Source organism: Orbicella franksi, chromosome 5, assembly GCF_964199315.1.
Source record: "Orbicella franksi chromosome 5, jaOrbFran1.1, whole genome shotgun sequence".
NCBI classification, from domain to species: Eukaryota; Metazoa; Cnidaria; class Anthozoa; order Scleractinia; family Merulinidae; genus Orbicella; species Orbicella franksi.
Genome location: NC_138149.1, coordinates 11,126,900 through 11,144,525, shown reverse-complemented (window position 1 = coordinate 11,144,525; position 17,626 = coordinate 11,126,900). Strand labels below are relative to the sequence as shown.

General features: G+C 39.5%; 1 protein-coding gene across 1 annotated transcript; it reads left to right on the top strand.

The window, feature by feature from the left end:
• The first annotated feature begins 1,693 nt into the window (after window positions 1-1,693).
• On the top strand, window positions 1,694-17,619 carry LOC145488717 (protein white-like). Its single transcript, XM_081467639.1, has 19 exons — window positions 1,694-2,116; window positions 3,427-3,475; window positions 3,875-4,061; window positions 4,600-4,671; window positions 5,047-5,145; window positions 5,447-5,613; window positions 6,475-6,546; window positions 7,204-7,306; window positions 7,899-7,967; window positions 8,434-8,468; window positions 9,012-9,117; window positions 9,256-9,387; window positions 11,357-11,449; window positions 11,713-11,770; window positions 12,895-12,972; window positions 13,748-13,853; window positions 14,577-14,677; window positions 15,564-15,646; window positions 16,281-17,619. Exons 1-19 carry the CDS (start codon window positions 1,819-1,821, stop codon window positions 16,380-16,382), a joined length of 2,010 nt encoding a protein of 669 aa, XP_081323765.1. The 5' UTR covers window positions 1,694-1,818; the 3' UTR covers window positions 16,383-17,619.
• Window positions 17,620-17,626: the final 7 nt, after the last annotated feature.

Here is a 17,626-nt window from a genome sequence, read left to right as displayed (position 1 = left end):
CAAGTACTTTACAGAGGAAAATTTAAGGCAATGGGATTTGTATAAAAGAAAGGAAAAACTTGAAAAAAGTCATCTTTTTCGAGCTATCGGAAAATATGGCAAGTGTTGGTAATCGGTTGGAAGAAGGCTACATCCCTCACCCTAATGATATGATGGAAATGTTTTAGCTGGTCTGGTTGAAAAAAAAACATCACTTGTTAGATCAAGTAGAAAGCCAAATTAATGAAATGAAGGAACACGATCACTCATTGTTTAATACAAATGGGAGAACCCTTAAGCATGAGTGGCAAATGTTTCATTACATCAGCAATGTCAGACTGATTGCTGGTTTTCAGTGTCACGCCATTCGAAATATATCAAAATAAAAATGAAAACGGCTCAATAGACAAAGTCCAGAATCTGGGAAATGAAAGAAGGTAAATATGCAAAGACTCTCGTCAAAATTCTGGTCACAGCAATTTTTCTTATGTGAGATATGCGGAGAAATTTTTTACCCAAATTTATAGAGATTTGTATGGAGACGCCATGCTGGTGCCCATCCGTATGGGCACCAACATGGCGGACGGAAACCAACAGAAACATCTGTCACTGAGTTTTGCTACAAAAGCGTGAATTTATCCCTCGAGGAACTCTAAAACATTAAAATAATACTTTTTCTAAGAAATGAACTGTTCTGATAGCCAAATTTCCTGAAATAAGTCAGTTTTTTAACCATCATGACAGCTCTCTCGGCCGTCAAGTCAATGCCGCAAAAGCTTAGAAATTCAAGCGTATGTATCGCAAAACCAAGAACCCATTCGGAGCGAAAATTTGTATGAATATTAGTTTTCAGCTGCTCTTAAATATTCATTTAAGTAAAATCTCAGGAAGATCAATCGTTTTGTATTTCGAATTTTGGTGACGTCAAGTGAAAACCAGCTGTTAATGAAATAAAGGCAAATACGATCACTTATTGTTTAAGGTGGGGGTACACATGAATTTAAGTGAAATGTTAGGAAGTTTAAAGAGGGATTAAAAGAATAAAAAGGGGTTTGGGAAATGTCCTCATTACTATCAAGAGTTGTACAAGCGGCTTTAAGGAGTTTACTAGGATTTTAAAAAATAAAAATGGGGATAGGAATTCTGCTTCAAAAAAAGGGGGCCGTGGAGGGCTACATGTTTAAAAACAAGAATTGAGAAGGGGGGTATAGTTTTTATCTGAAATATTTTTTTCGGGGGGGTTCAGTTTTCAAACACAAAATTTTTTAGAAAACCACCGCCCTCCTCTGGGACGTAATAAACCATCGGTCTTCTAATGCAAGAATCGTCCAGTTAGCAAAAACTTAAAAGATAAGTCATCTAGTGACCTACGCAAGAGCCTTCTCGGGCCGCCATTTTATTGTCACACAATTGCAGGGCAAAAGCTTGGAAATCACACGTGTTCTGTTACGGAGAGCGGAGAACCCTGTCGAGCTAAAACTTTGTAAGACTTCAAGTTCTTAAAGGGTCTTATATGATCTGATGAAACAAAAAACCTCTGACAGAAGGATAGAATTATTTTTTTTTCTCGGAATATGATGAACTCACATGAAAATCGGCAATATTCAAACTGGTTACTTAGTTCCGTGAGCTATTTGATGTTTTCCTTGTGGATTGACAGAAAAGGTCAAGAATAAGCTATAAACATTCCTTTTGCTTATGTAGCTTTATGTAACCTAATGCGTGATTCAAAGGTTCTGGAGGTGACCTGGTTAGTAACATAATCGCTTTTTGAGAGCCTGAATAAGCGCTTTCTGCACGAAACGGAAAGGCTTACACGAGTCCGTTTGCCGTCTTGTCATGGGGGACAATGGCAAGTCGCAATCGCTCCTACACGGAATAAGAAATAGCAAAGCTCAGGGTTACTCCACATTCGATCCTGGAGGTTCTATAGACAGTGGTCTCTCCTTCTCCTCAGACGACAGGGACGCCGGGGCAAACGGCATCTCAGTTATCGACCACGCTAGGGAAAGGGTTTCAATTTCATGGGAGCACATCGATGTACTTGTGGAGCTGCCAGGACCGTCATGTTTGAAGCGGTTGTGTTTCGGATCGGAGGAGAACGCATTGCCCAACACCAAGCAAGTCTTGTTTAATGGTAAGTGACATATTTAGGATAGCTTTGGAACTTGTTTACGGGAGACTCGAAAAACAGAAAATTGCACGAAGGCAGGGTAATGTGTTAAGAAGTCAAATACCTTATTGCTATCGAACTCAAAACACCACTATAATATGAAACAAAAGTTTCGATTTTCTCAAGATGATCAAGCCCCAACTTCTTCATTCGAATGTTGCATGCAAAGATGAAGAGGAATTAAAGCATTAAACGCATTTTTTACTAGTAGAAGCATGTCTGCTTGTTGAATGCCAAAAGCATCCAAAATCGAACCGAATGTCCAACGCTAAGTTAGTTACATCCATTTTCAATTCCATTTTCATCGTATTTAAGTGGCTGAGAGTTTTCGTTGTTGTTCAAAGTATATTACGTGTGTATTGTAGTCACAGAACAATTAAGGTCGTCTTGTATTCACTGGCTGTCTGTCAATGAAATGAAAGCTCGTGAGTCCTATCAAATCATGTGACTCTTAAATTACACACACTCGCATGACGATGCAGATTTTGATTACGGATGATTTGACAGCCCTTGCGTGCACTGTTTTAAACATAACAAGACCGATTATCTCGGAAGATTCGCTAAAAAATGGAAGTCCCTCCATCTCAATTTAAACAATACATTGTTACTGTCAAGGAACTATCGGCCCATAGTTACCCCGCGGAAGCAAAGCTTGGAGGGGCAATATGCTAGTTTGAAGAACTTCAGATTTCCAAGGGGCAACTATCAGACCTATAGTTTCGAGACAAAAAACACACTATTGTCTTTATTGTTCACAACTAAATTCTCTTCAGCGCGCCTGTTCAAAAATCATAGTGAATTATTTTCAACTTTTGCTAGATGAAAGGCTTGATGGCCAAATGTAAAATCAGAATAAAGAAAACAGACAAAAACCCACTAAGTACAACAAATTGCGTCTTTCAATTTTTTATTTCTGTAAGCCTGGTTCACGTGTTCACAGAAAAACTTTCAGGGACGAGTACTATCCATCTGGGTATTTTCCTCGGACGGGCACGATTTAAGCCAATAACGATTGGAGATGATTTAGTGGTGAACTACAATCTCTATTACTGTGACCTCTACACAGGGTTATACGTTTATGGCATCGATGAATATGGTTGCAAAGTACGCAATTGAGTAATGTCACTAATGGTTTCAGTGCGTGTATAAATAAACAAGGTCGTTCTCATTGTGTAACCCACCATCTTAACGATTGAGGGATTAAGCGGTTGATTGATTTGCTTTTACTCCATAATTTTATATACTGTATTTTTGTATGATTTTTTTTCTGGCAGTAAGTGGAAAAGTAGAAGCTGGGTCTTTGCTGGCAGTCATGGGCGCCAGGTAGGAAAAATAATGAATTATTCTGATCAAAACTATTTTATCTACACTGCGAAACATCTATAGATCATTCTTGGAGAGTGAAATTATATTTATCTGGGTCATCTGGGGGACAAACTCCATCCTGTACTCACGGCCATGTCTGAGTGAGCATACATGTACAGGTTTTCAAGGAAGAACGACTAGAACTACACCTGTAATACTATATTAGAATGCGACCTGTTTTTCAGTACCATCGGTCTGTTTTTCAGAACCAAAGACGGATTACATTCAGAGACGGACTCTATGGCGGGACGATTACATAATTAAAGCTAGAATAATCTAGAACCCTGTACAGTAGGGTATTTTACACTTTGGCCCTTGATCACTGAGTTAAGAATATCTATTGAATTTGCTTTACAGTGGAGCTGGCAAAACCACTCTGATGAATGTACTAGCTCATCGTAACATCAGCCAGATGGAAGTCCGTGGAACTGTAGAGGTGAATGATCAGCCAATCGGATTGCAGATTAACACCATGTCTGCTTACATTCAACAGGAGGACCTCTTTATTGGGTCTCTGACAGTTAGGGAACATCTGACTTTTCAGGTTAGTCTAGCGTAAAGCAGATTATTTGCAGTCTGAATGACGGGAGTGAGGGGCGAGGGTTTTTATGACAAGAGGGGACAAGGACGAAACAAGCGAAAGAGATAAAGAGAGAGATAAAGACACGTCAGATCCTAAGAGGAAAGGCCTGATGTCAGCAGTCAAGGCTTAGAGCTTGATGTACCTGCTACAAGGGACATGCAAAAGGTGCAACAAAAGCCGCATTGCTTTTTTTCCAGGTTAACATATCTTAGACGATGTTAGTATGATATGGAATATTGGAAGAAATATTAAATAACGACGGTTTCTCCTTCGTCTTATCCCCGTGGTCAAGTTAAAAATAATGTAAAATGACAGTAAACGCTTAGTTCATTTATACTGAAAAGCAGTAAATTTCCCTGCACTGTAATTATGTGGGACTGAATTAAGCAACTTGTGTATTTAACCATTGTATAAATTATACCATGAAGTAGTTCAGAAGTAATTGCAATTAAATGTAATGGTCTTATTCCCTCAGTAATTTATGTTTTGACGATTTTAGGCTTTTCTGCGCCTGGAAAAAAAAGTTCCCAAACGGCAGCGACTACAACGCGTCGAGGAAGTGATACTGCAGGTATAATCATACATGAAGTATGCACATTGTCTGGTTGAGGTGAAGGCCCAGAGCTCTGAGTGCGAGCTTCTCTGTGGTTGATGTTTTGTGTTCTTGGGCACGACGCTTCAGTCTCAAAGTGTGTGTGTGGCTCTCTCTCTCTGTTCACCCGCGAGTGTAATTGGATTCCTGCGAATTGGTACGGCAGGGGCAGGGAATTTTTTTTTATTTCGATGGGAGGGCTACAAGAAATCTCGTCGGGGGAAGGGAGGGAAGTGTCGGTTGGATAGCCTGAAAAAGAACTGTCATCCAAATCTCTCTCGGCCGAATCGAGTCACCAGGAAAGTGGAATCCAGGGAATAGGCTGATTCACTGCTATTCGTTTTTCTTCCAAAGCTTGGCCTGACAAAGTGCGCTGACACATACATAGGAATACCAGGACGGTTGCGAGGAATCTCGGGAGGAGAAAAGAAGAGACTGTCATTTGCTTCTGAGGTATGTGTTAAAACAGAAAGAACTACAGCCAATCAGAATACAGGGAAGCCGTTGTAAACTGCGAAGGTATTACACCCAGCCTTCCCATCATGCACTGCTTCTATTGTGATGGCCACTGTATTTTCTATGGCAGGATATGTAATAGTTATGCAACACTTTCTCATTGTATTCCATGGAATATTTCAATTGTCACTTTTATTTTCCTGGTATGCACACAAGCCTTTGATATTCCATGGTATGCCACTCGAAAGTATTGCTTAACTAGAATATATACTGACACTGCCGTTTTGTTATTCATCAGGTCATCACAGATCCTCCATTGCTGTTTGCTGATGAACCAACATCTGGTCTTGATTCATTCATGGCTCAGAGTTTAGTCACAGCACTGCAACAGTTAGCAGCTCAGGGAAGGACCATCATTTGCACCATCCATCAGCCTTCGTCTGAGGTGTACGCCATGTTTGACAGGTATATTAAGAATATCCCTTGGGGTTGCATATTTCACAACGTGATTTTCTGGCTAAGGAAATCTGGGTAGTAAAAACGGGGCCGTGTAACACGTGACGGTATTATTAGTTTGAAACAGTTTAATGATATTATGTGCGACTGTTAGTTCTTTTGGAAGAAGCGTAAGCACAAGGAAACCAGTTATCTGTTTTCGTTTTCTTTTGAATTTTATTGTAATGCATCAACTGGGGAGAACAATTTATTTCTTATTGCTCGTCGCAAACATTTAGTAGTATTATACAAAAGCTAGGCATTTCAACGAATACGAGAAGAAACTAGCGCCACCATGCCCGACACTGAGTTAGGTGGAGCAGCAGTTTCAGATTTTTTCATGATATTTTTTACCTATTGTCTTTTTCCATTATTTGAAACATCGATAAGTAATCTATACACTTTGCTCTTACTAAGGAAATAAAGAAGACAAGTAAACTGTTATATTCTTGCAAAACACGACGGGCATTTCAGAAACCTTGAGAAATGTAGAAAACGTCTATATTTCTCAAGTGTCTCGAATAACCGGAGCGTTTAATATAACTTTGGCTTCTTTATATTTTTTGTGCAAGACAATAAAACGCAGCTTTTCTATTTTCTGTACTCTGATGAACAGAGGGTTTTTCGCCAATGAGAGCGGTCCATATCAGAGGTTCGTGTTGCAAACTTCGAACCGCTCAGGGAACCAATCAGAATTGTGCTATATTCATCGCGGAGTAATTTACCATATAATAAAAAAAGACAATATACATACAAGTGAATACGTCGCATGTCAAGAAGTCGTGCCAAGCCGAACGGTTTTTTTTTTTTTTTTTTTTTTTTGTTTCTCAGCATTCTGTTGTTAGCCGAGGGAAGGACAGCGTACATGGGCTCCAGAGCTGACGCCATTCAATATTTTGAGAAGTAAGTTTCTCTTAAAACAATGAAATGTTTCAATATCTACACATAAAAAAGCCAATTTGTCGCAAAATGAGACAATTATTTGCGAACCAATCCCATTTTTACCGATCAAATCCATCGCGTGATTTTTGTGTTTGGCTAGTTATTGCCTTCCTAGAATTGCTCTCTCAGGAATTTTAGTCCATGGTTAACCCTGTTAAGCCGCATTTGGGGGGTAAGAAAGAGTAAGAAATGTCCGCGCTGACTTCAAACCTTTTGTGACTTAAACCGTGACGTAAGCTATAGCCACCAAACTCTATGGCCTCTCCTAAAATTTATCACGGAAAATTTTGGTGTATCAATTAATTGGTCACTTAAGTTACGTTTCTATGGCAACCGTCTTTTCTAAAGACGTTTCACCAAAATCTATTGCCGGTTCAATTTTGCCTAATTAGACACAATTTGGCTTGACATGCGTGACAAAATACGGTTGTTATGGCAATGTCAAACGACCAGGAGAAACAGTTAACAGATCAAATTTCTGCGAGAGAAGAACGAACGCCTACAGAAAGTTTCCGTATTGAAGAGCACATGGAGGTACCCCCTTAGCTTGTATACCCGACGGTGACAAGATTATTTGCACGTGTAAAGAATTACTCTAATCTTGATGTATTCTCACAGCTTGGGCTACCCTTGCCCCGTCAATTTCAATCCCGCTGACCACTTTGTTCATACATTGGCAATTGTGCCTGGTGACGAGGAAAACTGCAGCAAGAGAGTCCAGGTTAGATCAGAGTAAATACTTGTTGTTTGGCCAATTTTAGTAAAATTCTCATTTAAAAAGAAAAAAAAATATTCGAAAACAAAAACAAAACAAAAAGCGGATCTCCCACTACAGTTTCGGAATTCCCAAATCTCCCATTCAAAAACCCAGGGTAGAATAGACGGGTCTGTAAAATCTTTTTGTCAAAAATTATACCAGCTTTTCGTAACTAATCGAGAGAAGGCAATCGGTGATGCATTTCTTCTAAATATAAGTAGCCGTTAGTTGAGAAATATGTCTTAGTCATATCTATGGTAGAAGTTTGTCAAACAGGGCTGCCTCGTCGCCAAAAACAAATACCCGCAAACAAGTACATTGTGCAGATGAAGGAGAATGAATGAAAAAAAAAATGAAAATTATAAAGTGAGAAAACATATTGTCTTGATGCATCACGGAACTGTTGCAGGTATAATCGCCTTCAAAAGGAATCTGTAGGACCCTGTAGTGCGGGTGCGCTTTAGATTCATTCATGGCACTTTCTCTGGCGACTGTGTACAGTATGCAAGAGATAACAGCGGTCACATGTAATAGTAATTCAAATATTTTCGTTCAGGATATCTGTGATGCGTACCGAGAAACTGAGTTACAGGCCACGGAGGAGACAGAGCCAGCAGAGCGGCAGGTACACTGAAACGTCACGTCACGCAACGCTCCTGTCCGGCAAGGCGTTACGTGACAATCCACCGGCTGTTTTAAAATTGAAGCCTGCGTGACAGACAGTTTATAACGATAATGACGACTACGTTTACTGTAGACAACTGTAGATCTCCCTTCTTTTCAAATGAAGTTAACCATAGTGGGATTTGGACAGTAAGTGACTCCTCTTTCTCATCGCGTGTCTACTTCTCTTCCCGTAAGTAACGGACAGTATAGACTAAATAAGGGATAGTATAGACTACAGTTCCTTAATTAGCCTGAGTAAATGTGGCAACTGGCAGTAATGAGTTGACTAGCAAACGATAATGGTGTAATTTATCACAACTTGCATTTATACATGTACCTGTGTATCTTTGCACCGCGTTATTGTGGGTGAAAATAATTATTTATAAGGAGCAAAAACCTTAACGACATCTTTACTCTCTTTGTAGGACTCCTTCAAGGATGAAGTATATACCCGTTCACCGTAAGATTAAATTATCAAAAATGTTTTATAAATATAATAATAATAATAATAATAATACCAAGACCAATACCAATACCAATACCAATGATAATGATAATAATAATGATAATAAATAATAATACAGAATTAAGGGTTTTCACTATAGTCAACGGGTTAAGCTCACGCGCCCCGTCATACTATTTCATGACTGCACATAGCATGTATACGTTTTTACTGCTGTATAACAATAAAGCAAATCATGCGATGGCAATCAAATTTTAACCAGCTATACATATCCTTTTAATATCAGACGTGTTGAATAATGGTGTACTTGTATTCGTTCATATAAATGCTAGTAGTACGTCGTGATTCTTCTCCACGCCCTGTAAGATTTTGTAGATGGAATATTTAATTTAACCGCAAACTTAAAGTCAACTGCGAGCTTGCAGTAAAGAACAAGTTGAACTGAACAAGAAATACTCTAATTTGTTTTTTGTACGCCTTGCTTGTCTATCATTTTTCGAACTAAGTTCGTCGATTTATTGATCTTTTACGATGTTCTAGGTACAAAGCGTCGTGGTGTCAACAGTTCCGTTCAGTCCTTTGGCGTTCATGGCTCACCAACGGTCGAGATGTCACTATTTTCCGAATTAGACTCTACCAGAGTATAGTAAGTGTCATTACTTTAACATTTTGATTTTTCATCATTTGATTTACCTTTACGGTCATCCATGTTTAATACATTACATTCAAATCACACCTTTATGAAGTTTACTCTATTTCTTACTGTGTTGCCTGTTTCTCTAAGTTTATAGGTCTCTTAGCAGGAATAATTTACTTCAAAACTGAGATAAACCAGGCCGGTATCACAAATGTGTCTGGTGCAATTTTCTTCTTGCTGACGTCGATCACGTTCAACAACATCTCATCCGTCATCTTTGTGAGTAACAGCGCTGATCGTTTTAAAACTAAAATTGTTATGACGATAGCGATTCCGAACAAGAGAACATAGGGTAACATGATTTATCTCCCATACAGACCTTATACTTAAGGTACTCCCTCTCAAACCATTTATTATACAAATCCCGGTTACAGAAACCCAAGGAGAAGCTCGGAATAGCCAATCCAACTCCAAAGAGTTCGCTCACGTTGATAACCCATGCGGTTTTAGACACACTTTCATCTTTCAAATGCGCAGAAGGAATGATGCCCATTTCTAAATAAGAAATAGAAAACAAATTCTGTGTTCCATCTTCTTATAGAAACACGAGGGGAAGTCTGCGGTATGGGAGAACTAGAAATGTTGTGGGAACACGAGCCGACAGACGTGTGTTCTGTCGAGTTCTCCCAAACTTCCACGAGTGTTGCTATAATAGAAAAAAGGAGAGCATGTATTCTATTTCTCTTAGAGAATAACGGGACGAAAGAAAAGAAAACAACTTGTTTACTTTGATCGTCAAAATGTAGATTCTCTTCGTGCTAGTTCTGAGTTTCTATCGCGTTTTGGTGTAAACCTATTAACAGTCTATCACGAATGCTGTTCTCTGACTGGCCACGCTACTCACTATCTATTGTGTTGTAGATAGTGAGTAGTGTAGCACTGTGCCTTTGTTACCAAAATGCAGGCCACTCCTTTGCGTTTTCGAGGTGTCTGTGAAGAGGATTTTGATAAAGTTTTGAGCAACTAGTAGATTTATGACGCCCTCGTCAACCATCACGCGATAGAAATCTCGAGTAAGTAAGGTCCAGTCAAAATGCGAGAATAATTTGACTTATTATGTAAAAGTCAATAACGTATGATAACAAAGAAACTACGAATTAGATTCGAGTATCTATCAGTTATTTACTTGGACATGTCATGATTTAATTATGCGTTTTTCATTGATAGTGACTTTTTAACAACTTTAGGGTACTAAGGAGCCAGTAGAAGAGAATTTGATCTATTCGTCCTTCTAGAGCGGTTTTCATTTGATTGCCAAAAAGTAATAGGTTTTGTACTTTCTCCGCTACACGATTGGCTTAAAAAACTCACGCCACTTTTTCATCCAATCAGAAGTAAAACCAAGACCAATCGTGACTCGCACACATTCCCACGCTTCCCGTCAGCTGCACGTATATACCTCGGGTTTCGTTTGGTTCACTGCATTCTCAGTCAACATGTCCTTTGTGATTGGCCAGAGTGATTACTTTGGTTTTGGTTTTACAACACTCAATTGAAAACCGCTCAAAGCTTTCACCAATTACTCTTGATGGTATCAATGAGAGTGGTATAATCTCAGTTATCAGTAAAACGTTTCGGCTATTTCTTGGCTATAAGTTAAAGTTTCAGCTAACTCTCTCCGTTTGACTCATTTCCCTGCTAAGATGTATAAATGAGCTGCCAGTTAACGCAAGTCAATATTAACGATAATCCTGTCTACCGATTTTCACTTTACAATTGGTTACATAGTAAATGGTTTGAACCCAGGAGTGTCAGTAGTTCGTATGGTGTGATCGTCCGGGTGCGAGCACCAGTCACCGACAACAGTTCTTTTCAGAATTACCCTTACCCGGACGATCACACTATACGAGCTAATAATTGATTAATTGATTGTTTTGGTGACTGTAGTACGCACCTGCCGAGTTTTGTCAAGTGACTTGTTCACATTGAAATAAGTTCTACCAACATGGCGTCTTGTTTTCATGACACTTCAATGACTCCAGGAAGAAAAAAAAGGATTTAAATTTTAATTTAGGTAGCACTTCCACACCGCAGACTAAGTTTATATTGCCCAAGATAATCAATCGAATCATGTTACCGGGTTACCGGTCTACTTAAACATAATACAGCGATCCAAGTTTGCACAAGACAGTTCAACGGATCGCTTATTTCTTCTTTCTTTCTCTTCTATTGTTTTTTTTTTTGTTAGACGTTTCCGGTGGAACTTTCTGTGTTTCTAAGAGAACACAACAATGGAATATATCGTACAGATGTGTATTTCCTGAGCAAAACTTTTGCAGAGGTGAGTGAACATCAAAATCTACGTACAAAATAAATCACTGAAACGTTCAGAAATGGCGGAAAACAATTATAAATGCTAAAGGCTTTTGAACTCGTTTTAAGACATTTTTACTGGAACGTAGAGTTCATGAGTTCCAATCCCTGAAGCTGTACATATTTCAACTTTTCTTTGCAATTGCTTGATCTATGTTACTTGTCATTCCAAAAGAAATTCCCAACTACTCGTGCGTTGCATTCGTTGACTTCCCTTTTTTTTAATTGCAGGCGCCCCTGTTTCTTATTAATCCACTCATTTTGATTGCCATCTCGTACTGGATGATTGGTGAGTAGATATTGCAGGCGTCTGTTACGTTATTGCCTCGGCAACTGGAGAGACTGATGCGATGTCCTGCAATATCAACAATATAACATGAAAGCAGCGACGATGACTTAACAACAAAAGTTTATATGATACTGTTGTTATTGGGTTTTTTTTTGACAAAATCCACCTCCGTACTGAGATCAATTTATCATGCCCAATTTGGTAAATATACGAAGTTTCATAGGAATCCACAGCAAACTCGTCCAAATATCGGATTACAAACTTGCCGAATTTTTCCAAAAGAAATGTATGTGCTTCCTCCCCCCCCCCCCCCGACATGCATTTGAAAAGTTTTAGACCCCATATTTTCACGAATTTACAACGGTTTCTTATGAAACTTCGTATACCTACTAAAGTTGGCGGAAAAATTGCGCAGTGAAGCTTATTTTTTACTTGAATGGAAAGAAAAGAAATGGCAAAAGAGTGACATCGGTTGAAAGGTCCATTGGGGCAGGGACATTTTTGGTCGCTTGGTGGCGACGGAGGAAATAGTAAGGACCAAAAAGCAGCCCCGTTAGTTGTTGTAAACCAGCTTAAACCCATGAGTCGCTTTATCGGAAAGGTACTAAAATCTAGTTCATACCCCCACCACCCGAATAAAGGAATGATAAAGGTAATTATTTAGGTATCAAATATTTAGCACCGTTGTGCTAATTGGGGACACTGTAAATAAATAAACAAATGTTTCAAATAGAATATAAACTATTGAGAATCCCTACTGTTGGAAGGCTGACCAGTTGGGTGTGGTCGAGGAGTTGAACTCGGGACTACCGAGAACAACTCCAGATAGCGGTAGGGTGAAGGATTTGAACCAGGGACCTCCAGATTTCAAATCCAGCGCCCTAAACCACTCGGGCAAGCCGCCTCCAGAAGATCAAAACCAATCGTGACTCGCTCACACACGTTTTCCCCCGCTTCGCGTCAACCACACGTATTTACTTCGCTTGTTAATCTGTTAACTGAATTTCCTGTGTCTTTTGTGATTGGCAAGAGTAATAACTTTAGTTTTGGTTTTATTGACAATTAATTGAAACCCGCTCTCTTGCAATTGTTACATACATAAACATGTGTATTCTTATTCTCAGGTTTACGGAGCGATGTACTTAGGTTTTTCTTCGCGTATGCAATACTTGCCTTGGTCTCCATGGTTGCTGTTTCTTACGGTTTGTTCGCTATCCCTAGTTAAGGATTATTTCATTTTTTTTTTGGCTGTATTTGTTAAACAAACATAAGCCATAACGGCTTTAATCGTCTGAAAGGACAATCCGTCCACAATACTCTGCCTCTAGTATTTCAGAGATTGCAGTCATAAAATTTGTAGATTTTTTCAGAGGTTTATTATTTGCACTATTTGTAATTCTTAGACTGAGTTAATTCAATATTAGCAAGGACAATATAGGAATGGTCAAGATCTTGACTTGGTAACCTTAGTAAATTGCCCTAGAGAATAATCTGTAGTCTTCCCATGTTGTATTTCAGTAAAGACGTTTCTTAGGCCCCGTCACACTACTACATGTACGGCGGAGAAATTTCAAAACGGCGTTTCCGCTCTGAAGGCGCAACAATCACCTGTCATTTTGGATTTGTGTATGAGGAAAACGCGTGCGTGCAAGGAAATCACGTGATTATCGTGACGTCATAGTTTTCGAAAAACTTCCTTTTCAAAATGTTTTCCACGCACGCCAAAACCGAAAGCCGGCGTTTTCAAATTCGTCCGGTTTGAACAGCGTTTTGAGAAGCTTCGTTTTCGTGAGGGATTAGTGTAGACGGTAGGCCTAACCGTAGAAATAAAGCTGCGTTTTCAAATTTCTCCGGCGTAGTGAGGACGAGGCTTTATAGTGTCTTTGCTCTGTCTCGTACGTCACGTGGTTTGGTAAATGAACTTGAAAAACGGTAGCATTATTCTCTTAACTATCATATTTTCTTTAATTTTTTCAGGGTATTTCGTGTCCACAGTTTCACCAAGCGTCGCGGCTGCATCTGCCTTAAGTGCGCCGTTAATTTTGCCGTTGTTACTCCTTGGTGGCTTCTACGTTAAAAACACGTAAGTTTTGGTCAGCACCCATCAGGGGCCATGTTGCGGGGACGTAAAGAGGGGACAAGCCGCTTCGTGTGTACCCATAGGATGCATGTTGCAGCCGGAACGTGAATACGCAAGCTGGTGTACACGAAGCAGATTGAGGAATTAAAATGAGTTGTAGGGGAACTGTTTGCAAGAGCAGTGTGCACGATGCGATTTTGAAAATTGAGTTCATTTTGTTCCTGCTTCATGACGCACGAATTTAATCCAGCTGAATTTTATGCAAAAAGTTGTGGAAACAAAATTTTGTCCCCGCAACACTGTTGTTGCTGTTGATGTTGTTGTTGTTTTATTTTGTTTTTTTGGAAAACCGCGCATGTCACACAAGGAAATCATTTGCTGTTACATGTCCCCACTGCATGTCCCCTCTGCATGTTCACGTTGCATGTCCCCGCTGCATGTCCCCTCTGCATGTCCCATATGCATGTCCCCTTTGCATGTCTCCACTGCATGTCCCCACGGCATGTCCCCGCTGCATGTCCACGCTGCATGACCTTTTGCATGCCAAAACTGCATGGCCGCGAAACATGTCCCCTAGTGTGTACCGACCTTTACGAGATTTCGCCTAGTCAATCCGTTTAGTTTCTTTAGGAAAATATTTGACAAATATATTCAAAGACATATGATAATTATTTTCACTGTCAACGGTTACGACAGTAAATTCTTTTCCTCTTCTCTTTGTTTCAGGACGGTACCAGACTGGCTTTCGTGGTTGCAGTACATATCTTGGTTTAACTACGGATTTGAAGCTATGACTATCAACCAGTGGGACGGTTATGGAAACATAAGTAAGTAATTCAAATATCCCGACTTTTGAACCTTTTGAACCTCGTGTGGATTTAAACATAACTAACCAATAGAGCGTTTTTACATGACGGCACGGGACGAAAACAATGAAACGGCGGCCATGTTGGTGTTCCAAACCAATCCTGTGGGAGTTGAACTCTTTTCTCATGTAAGCACTTTCTTTGGTTCCAATAGAAATGTTTCATGGTTACTGGCCAAGTTTGCTGAAAACGCTATATTGGGCCATAACAATGGTAGACAAAATTTGAAAAACAAAACAATCACGTGAGCAATGATGAAATTTTTTTCTTCCGGTAAATTTTTCTGAAACTTCTAATCGACTTCGGCTTTGTCTCGGATTTGACTACATTCAGCTTTTCGTTATCCAGACTTAAGTACTAAAAGAAATAAGGTAAAGTCTACATATGAACCAAGTGGCCCATCAGGAGGGCGCTGATCTCCGGTTTCTGCAGCATCTTGGGTTTCTACTTCCTCCTGTGATGCAAGTGCATTGCAGGATTTCCCTCCAGTATTTAATTCGTTGGTGTCCGTTTATACATCTGTTTACACGTACATGAGCCAATACGAACCATTTATACCCGGCATTTATACAATCCAAGTGGCCCACCAGGTCGCTGTTTACCTTTGGTTTCTGTAGCATTAATTAAGCGGCAAGGAGTATTTCCACTCTCCCCTGGATGAGATGCTAGTACATCGCAGGTGAGAGGCATTTTGAATGTAAAGTGTCTTGAGCAAGGACACGATACAGTGTCCCCAGCCACGGCTCGAGCCGCTAGTAAGTAAGTACAGGTAGTATTAGTAAGGCCCAGTTTGAGGTCTGTTAGTCTCGTTAAGTAACTGACATACACATCCTTTGTCCTTTTGCAGCTTGTTCTGATCAAAGCAATCGAGCAGATGCGAAATGTATTCATAATGGACAAGAGGCCCTTGATTACCTCGGTTTAAAAAAGGTCGGTAAAACATATGAATTCCTTAACAGACCCCTCTAGCACTCTTGCCTCAATTACGTTTGAGCTTATCGGTCACGTGTTAGAATTAAATCGATATCGAGGCTTGCACTCCGTTCCAGTATCACCCATAACCTGGCAATCTTTGTTCTATAACCAGTTGTTGCAGACTAGTTGCAATTTCTATTTTTTGCGTCTAAGAATTCATGGGAAAAGATGTCATCTAGAGGTATTCCTTAATCAGTCACTGATTATCATTAACCAAAGATACCTCCCATGTGCCTTTTTAATGCAACACTTTTCACAAATCAGGGTCATTATAAAACAGGGGCGAATAACAAGTAGGGGGGTGGGAAGATACAGAATTTTGGAAAAGGGGGTTCGAAATACGGACCGCCGTTCCCCTGTAGTGGGGTTGGGGACATCCTCCACCGCAAAATATCTCACATTGAGGTCCTCGGAAATAGGATTTCCGGCATTCTGAGGCCAAGTCAGGATGTAATGATGTCTCATTTTTTTTAAACTTAGGGGGTTCGACCGAACCCCCCAAATCCCCCTCGAGATCCGCCTCTGGGGTATGACTGGTTAACCTCGCTCATTTTGCATCGTCTTTGCTTTTTTTTTTTTTTTTTGGCAGGAAAACATAGTGCTTGATATCTCCATACTATTGGCTTTGACTGTTGGATTCCGTATCTTATCGTTCCTGTTTCTGTTGAGGAAAGCTTACAAACGACCGTGATAAATCACAAACAACACCGAGGATTATGAAGCCAGTAATCCTTAAAACTATTTTTTTTCCCATTTGATCACGGTTGCAACAACAAGCAACGTCAGCAAAAACAAGAAAGAACAGCAGCAGCAGAAGCAGTATTAACAACAATAACTGAAATAAAAACGGTACCTATAAAAAAAACAACAACAACAAAAAAAGCTCAAAGTTCAAGACTCCAAACAAAACAACTAAACTTTATTACAGTTGCTATAGCTGTAAAGATCCTCAAACGAGCCAGCAATGATGAAAGTGCTAATTTATCATGATTGTGACCTCATTTGAAACGAAAAAACCCATGTGTAATTTAATGATTTGGGAAATACATAATATTTTATGAAGAATGTTGTTACATATGTTATTTTATTTTAATCTATTTTAAGAAAGAACACTAAATAACTGAGAAATCTTTAAATGCGGCTTCAAAGAGATAACCTACGATGCAGTCACTCAGTAGCATTCTCTTTCTAAATTAACACTAAAGCAATTAAAGGAAACTATGAAGAAGTCGTGGATACATTGCTTACAAAATGAAGAGGTCTCCTTCGATCAGCTTCCATATGCTTGACCGGGTTTTGAAGATAACAAGGCCATGAAAAAAGTCAAAATGACTCTGCCCTGGAAGCACAATATATGCAGGATTTTGTTTGTTACAATTTAAACGTTTGTCCCACTCCGAAAACTTAAAACTTACCGTAGATAATTTTGTTTATAGTCAGTTTTGTAACTGCCTTTCTTATTGTTTGCTACAAAAAAGTTTTGGTTGGATTCTATGGACTTAATTAAAAGTTGTCCTACTTATGTTTCCAATTGTTTTGTTTTGTTTTGTTGTGATTGATTCATAATTTTGCTGATATAGTGCCAGCTCGAGAGTGCTAGAAGGTTCGCTCATAGTTTCACTCGTAAGATTCACTCACAAATTAACGCTCACTATCTAGCCAGCTGGAAGTTATTAACTCCCTTTGAGCTTAGAGGATTGACGAGCCAGTATCTCAGGAAGTTTAAAGACTTTTCGCAGTCAATATCTACACACAAAGTTAACCCTTAACTTGGGTAGGGAGAAGGGACCTAACCAAGTTTTACACAAGGAGGCTCTGCCCCAAGGTCCAAATCCTTTCCCTTTTGTATAGTGTAAACATAGCTTATGTTTGACATAATTGGACAGTAAATCTCTCTCGCAAAAAGTAGATCTACGCAGTCTCTTGGATACTAAT